Source organism: Cucurbita moschata, unplaced genomic scaffold, assembly GCF_002738365.1.
Source record: "Cucurbita moschata cultivar Rifu unplaced genomic scaffold, Cmos_1.0 Cmo_Scf00019, whole genome shotgun sequence".
Classification (NCBI taxonomy): domain Eukaryota; kingdom Viridiplantae; phylum Streptophyta; class Magnoliopsida; order Cucurbitales; family Cucurbitaceae; genus Cucurbita; species Cucurbita moschata.
The window spans coordinates 1,015,118-1,021,116 of NW_019268535.1; the positions used below are offsets into that span (position 1 = coordinate 1,015,118).

Sequence of the window (5,999 nt, forward strand, 5' to 3'; positions counted from 1 at the left end):
AAAAAAAAAAAAAAAAAAAAAAAAAAAAAAAAAAAAAAAAAAAAAAAAAAAAAAAAAAAAAACTAATCAAGGGCAAATATGTAAAATGAAAGCTCCACCCCATTATCCATCCCTAAAAAAAACCAACCACCAAATATGACAAATGTACGGGAAAACATCTTTATTGGGCATCAAACCATGTTTTTTTTTTTTTCTGCTTTTTCTCGCATATTATATTGATTTCCCTTAAGTTATTATTTATAACGAACCATTAGAGGGTTTTTTTTTTTCTTTTTTGGAAATAATATATCATTTCAACTCCAAAAAATTGCTAATCCAAGGGTACAAAATTAGTAAACAAATATTCTTTCTTTTCTTTGTCTGCAATGCGATTATTGGGAATATAAATCTAGTCCACCATATATTTATATATAAATCCAAATTAAAAAATGGCTGTGCTTTTCTGTCTATTTATTTATTTATCATTTTGAACATGAGATGTTTCCCTAGTAATCATTATGACTATCCACGTCCTCCTAATTTTTGTTTATTGTTACTTAATTCTCTCAATCATTGGCTGTATCAATATTATTAACCATTTTGATATCCCTAAGTATAATTATTGAATGTTGATCATGTAATATTAATTATTGACCATAATTATGTTTGTATAATTAGAAAAAATTTAAACTGACATATATCTTTGATTTAAATATTAGAGATTTAATTTTTTTGTCGCATATGTTGTTAAATTAAAATAAAATTAAATAAATTTGGAGACGTCAATGAAAATAAAATTAGATTGTGATAACTATAAGTCTAGATTAAGCTCATTTTAAGGTTCAAAAACTTATCAACACCAACTTAAAATTTGATGGACCTCAGGTATAACCTTTTTTAAGTTTTTTTTTTCAAGAAAAAAAAAAGTTTTGACTTGAAAATTTACTATTTCATAGAGTGGTAAGCATCTGAAACTAATATCCTTCATTGTCTCATAACAAACTGATAGAGGAGAAACCCAAGAATAGAATTAGTCCGTTAATTTGACGACCTGCGTTTCTCATGGACTCAGGTAAAATTTCAACATTTAGGGTTTGTCTCTATTTATTCAGCTTCCCAAATTTGCAATCCTTTGCCGGAAAATGATTTGTGGGATTTTTGTGTGCTTAATCAGTTCATAATCATCCTCGGTCAGGCCATTGGGCGGATCCTTCCACCCATTCTTTCTCTTCTTTTAACCGCTCACAAATATTTGTATACTTATGTTCTTCATTGCCGTTTGAATATAGTAGAAAAGTTGCTGAATTGTCAATACAATGTTCAATTTTTGTGCTTGTGTGAATTTCAAGCAAGAAACCAGGTAACTTTGCTTCTTTTTTCTTTAACTTTGTGTGTTGAAAAGAAAAGAAGTTTATGGGTTTGTTTGGATTGATTTCAGCGACGAGGAACGGCGGAGGGATGCGTCGATCAGGAAAAAAAAATTCAAGAAGAGTTTAAAGGAGGCATATAATGTTCCTTTGACTTTGGTTTCTCCACGTGAATCTCTAAATTACAGAGAGGATCGAATTATCAATCTAGATGTGTAAGTCTCTAATGTTCATTTCTTCATTTGAGTTTAACACTAAAATGAGAATCGAATTTTAAAATATGTGACTCTGTTTGGTTCGTTTTTTGGCCTCAAGACTTGAAAAATAATTGTTTTTTTGTTTGTTTGTCTGTTTATCTTCTAATGAATAGGTAACTATATAGTTTATATTAGAATTTGTTAAGATTAGTGATGATTAAGTTTAAAACAAAAATTGCAGAGGAGACCCAATAATGTACGAAAAGTTTTGGAAGAAAATGGGGAAGAAAGCGACGATAGTGATACCAGGGTGGCGATACATGAGTTACCTCTCCGGCGGCCAGAGTCTTTGCTGGTTTCTTGAGCCTGATTTATGCCAGCAAATTCTCCGATTACATCGTGTCGTCGGCAATGCCATAACCGAAGGCCGTTACATCGTCGTCGGGACCGGCTCCTCCCAGCTTATACTGGCTGCACTTTATGCCCTCTCTTCGCCCAATTCTTCTCAACCCACCAATGTCGTCTCCGCCATCCCATACTATTCTGTGAGTTCTTTTAACAACTTAACCAACGTGTTTGGAATGAATGTATTTCAAATGGGAAATTTTTTCACATTATTTGAATGTTATAAACTCATTTCGTTATGGTTTGAATACAGTCATATCCATCCATGAGTGACGACTTAAAAACAAGTGTTTTCAAATGGGGTGGAGATGCCACTACTTATGAGAAAGATGAACCTTATATAGAAATCGTCACTTCTCCCAACAACCCTGATGGTTCCCTACGTGAACCAGTGGTGAACCGGACAGGAGGCAAAGTGTTGCATGACCTTGCTTACTATTGGCCTCATTATACTCCAATCACTGCTCCAGCTGACCATGATCTCTCTCTGTTTACTTCCTCCAAGTGCACCGGCCATGCCGGCTCTCGAATCGGGTTAGTTCTTATAGTCAAAAGTATGAATTAAAGGTTAGGAATCACAGACTTCCCGACCCCAATAGTATGATATTGTCCACTTTAAGCATAAATTCTCGGGGCTTTACTTTAGAGACTATTCCTTGCTTATAAACTCATATGATCATTCCCTTAATTAGCCGATATGGGACTCTCTCCCAACAATCCTCAACAATGCTCCCCCGAACAAAGTACACTATAGAGCCTCCTACAAGGCCTATAGAGCCCTCAAACAGCCTCGTCTTAATTGAGACTCGACTCCTTTCTCTAGAGCCCTCGAAAAAAGCACACCTTTTGTTCTGACACTTGAGTCACTTTTTGAATACACCTTCGAGGATCATAACTTCTTGGTTCGACATTTGAGGATTCTATTGATATAGCTAAGTTAAGGGCATGACTCTGATACCATGTTAAGAATAACGACCCTCCGTAATGGTATGATATTGTTCAATTTGTGAGCATAAACTCTCCTGATTTTGTTTTTAGTTTCCTCGAAGGACTTCATACCAATGGAGATATAGTGTTCCTTACTTATAAATTCATGATCTTCCTCTTAATTAGCCAATGTGAGACTACTTTCAATAATCCTCGTGATGTTTGCTGTGCTTAGGTGGGCTCTTGTAAAAGATCCAGAAGTAGCGATGAAAATGGTGAAGTTCATCGAGATGAACACGATCGGAGTGTCTAAAGATTCTCAACTTCGCACGGCAAGGATATTGAGCGTAGTATCATCTAGTTGTGAACAAGCTGGGAGTTCAGAATATCCTGAATCCTTTTATGGATTCGGCCATCGCCTCATGACAGAGAGGTGGAGCCGTCTCAAACAGGCCGTTAAACACAGCGGAATGTTCACTCTCCCAGACTTCCCCACCGCTCACTGCACCTTCCACGGCCAACAAACCCAACCTCGACCAGGTAATCCCATTACCACTACACTGTCCAAAGATTTAGTTTCTAATCATAGAAGTTGTGATTTGATTAGTTAGTTTGTAAGGCTATTTATCTAGCTCTTTCGGTTCATCATAGTAGATAACTTTGATTGTATATTGAATTTAGTTTTCGCCTTTTTAACATACAGTCTGAGCTTACTGTTAGCAGTTTTGTTCATAGAAATCTGATTTAGATTTGTTTTTGTTGGTCTGAGCTTACCGTCAGCAGTTCTGTTCATAGAAATCTGATTTAGATTTGTTTTTGTTGGTCTGGTATTTAGCTTTTGCATGGCTAAAATGTGAAGACGAAGAAGAAGACTCCGCAGCTTTACTCCAACGCCATAGAATAATCGGTCGAAGTGGAGTAAGTTTCGGTAGCGAGGCGAACTTCGTACGTGTCAGCATGATGGATCGAGACGACAACTTCGACTCCTTCGTCCAACGAATATCGAAAATTACAAGGCTTTCTGAAGACTGAAAAAACTACATGTCGATCCAACTTCATACCAATGTGACAATAATCCAACCACCAGTCGCAGCTGCAGTGAGCAAACCAAATATTACATAGGAGTTGAAGCCCTATAGATATTATAATTTCATTCTTTCAATTTAATTTTGATATTAATATATGTATTCATTTAGATTTATATTTGTATTTGGTTAACTAGGTTAAAAGAATATCTAACCTATTTGTTACTCATTCATACCATTGAAATTCAATTAATATATACACTTACTTTAAACACTCTAATTTCTTCAAAGCAACAACATTAAGGACACGATCTAAAAGAGACGAGTCAACCGATGCTTACTATAGACGAATTGATTATGAGATCCCACGTTTGGTTGGAGTGGAGAACGAAATATTTTTTTACAAGAGACAAGTCAACTGATGCTCACCATAGACAGTTAGATTATGAGATCCCACATCTGTTTGAGCTAAAAAGGGAAAGCCCAAATCTCCCTACTCTTATATGCAGTAAGTCAGCCCAAATCTCCCTACTCTTATACTCTCTGCTCCCGTTTTCTAAAACTTTCTTCTTGAACCAAGATCAGAGGCTCGAGCATAGGTCGATTGGCCGTAGGCAATGCAAAAACGAATAGGCTTAACTCACTTGTTGCTGAGAAGTGAATGCTGCACAATCGCAAGTTCGCTGCCATCAAAGTGCGATTGGAAAGTCCAAAAAAGACAATATAAGCTAACGGTGGGTTTGAGCCATTACATTGATCAAGTTGAAGTATAAAGCTTTTAGCCTCAAACTTGCCTTCCAACTAGGACACAACCTCAAACTTGCCTTCCAACTAGGACACGACCTAAAAGAGATGCAATCGATGTTCACAATAGACAGATTGATGAACCCAACCGTTCATCTAAAAGCCGAAGTAAGCAACTCTATAACTTACCACCTATTACCTTCTCGTTGCTACTTGATGTGATAGCTCGATCTTTGAAATTGAACCGTAAATCTGTGTCACCCGTCACGTAATTTCGGAATGGGAGTACTAAAAATAAAAATTAAAGAAATTATCGTAAAATAAGCTTACCAATTATGAAATCACAAGGGGAACAAACTTTCATGAACCTTTTTTCCTTTTTTTTGTTTTTTTTTTTTTTAATTCGTGGCGAAGATGAAAAAACAACGCACACTTACACACTCTGCTCGAAATACTAAGAATTCCAAAATTATTAAATTAATTAAATATAAAGTGCAAAAACTTGATCCTAGTTGGGCCATCCATAGTTCAATGGGCTCACATTATCATTCCTTCCCTCCTTGGGCCTTCTCACCTTCTTGGGCCTTTCCACTTTCTTGGGCCTTAGACTCTTCTTGGGCCTTCCCACTTTCTTGGGCCTTAGACTCTTCTTGGGCCGCTCCATTTTTATCGGTACCTTTCGCTTGGGCCTGACCGCCTTGTGCAGTCCTTCCTCCTTCCTGGGCCGGGCCCACTTCTTCAGTCTTGGTTTGAACTTCCTCATGCGACGCCGTTTCACGGACCCATTGCTTACCCTGCTGGAGCTGAAGGGTATCTCCTGACCGTCGCAAAATGTTGGCCATCCAGGACAGAGAAGATAACGCCGTGACCCCAAAAGCTCCGGAGGTGAGAAATCCGGCGACCGCCAAGGCGATGACGACGGCGGCAGGGACCAAAATGGGGCTGAAAATGACAAAAAGTGGAGACACAACGGCCAAGCCAACGACGGTTCCGATGAAGGAGATTCCGGCGAGGAAAAGGAGGAAGGCGGCGAGTGGTAACAGAGTAAGAAGAAGTGGGAAAAGTTGAGTAGTGGAAGGAGGGTCATCGGACGGGGAAGCTGTGGGTCGCCGGAGCTGAGAATCCGCCATGGAATCGGAAATTGGGGAAGAGGAAGAGGAAGAGGAGATTGCTTTAAGGGGAAGAACAAGAACAGATGTAAGAAATTGAGGGATTCGAGGTTTGCATGAGAAAACATGTCAATCGAAATTGGATTCTTAGTTGTCATTGTTCATGTTTTTGTCCCTTCTTTGCCCATTGGATTTGGTTTTTTTTTTTTTTTTTTTTTTTTTTTTTTTTTTTTTTTTTTTTTTTTT

The 5,999-nt window shown here is 37.7% G+C and overlaps 2 protein-coding genes across 8 annotated transcripts in view; one reads left to right on the forward strand and one right to left on the reverse strand.

The window, feature by feature from the left end:
• LOC111457147 (tryptophan aminotransferase-related protein 2-like) overlaps window positions 1–4,133 on the forward strand; it is a 12,500-nt gene extending 8,367 nt beyond the window's left edge. For 2 of the 6 annotated variants that reach the window (XM_023099306.1, XM_023099304.1), the window contains exons 6-11: window positions 1,269–1,339; window positions 1,418–1,561; window positions 1,785–2,088; window positions 2,202–2,482; window positions 3,111–3,415; window positions 3,711–4,133. In XM_023099306.1, coding sequence (XP_022955074.1) covers window positions 1,296–1,339; window positions 1,418–1,561; window positions 1,785–2,088; window positions 2,202–2,482; window positions 3,111–3,415; window positions 3,711–3,907 — 1,275 coding nt within the window. In that variant the 5' untranslated portion in view covers window positions 1,269–1,295 and the 3' untranslated portion in view covers window positions 3,908–4,133. Of the gene's footprint in view, window positions 1–756; window positions 1,052–1,268; window positions 1,340–1,417; window positions 1,562–1,784; window positions 2,089–2,201; window positions 2,483–3,110; window positions 3,416–3,710 lie in introns of those variants that run through there. The other 4 variants (XM_023099305.1, XM_023099303.1, XM_023099307.1 and 1 more) reach the window with 3 other exon arrangements.
• Window positions 4,134–5,109: 976 nt separating this feature from the next.
• LOC111456769 (oleosin 16.4 kDa-like) lies at window positions 5,110–5,827 on the reverse strand. 2 transcript variants are annotated; one of them, XM_023098759.1, is made up of 2 exons: window positions 5,265–5,825; window positions 5,110–5,228 (listed from the first exon to the last, which is right to left on the reverse strand). In XM_023098759.1, the coding sequence occupies exons 1-2, from the start codon at window positions 5,772–5,774 to the stop codon at window positions 5,190–5,192; spliced, it is 549 nt and encodes a 182-aa protein (XP_022954527.1). In that variant the 5' UTR covers window positions 5,775–5,825; the 3' UTR covers window positions 5,110–5,189. The 2 variants fall into 2 exon arrangements, with proteins under 2 accessions (XP_022954527.1, XP_022954526.1); XM_023098758.1 differs by having other exon boundaries at window positions 5,110–5,827.
• Between the last annotated feature and the right edge of the window lie 172 nt (window positions 5,828–5,999).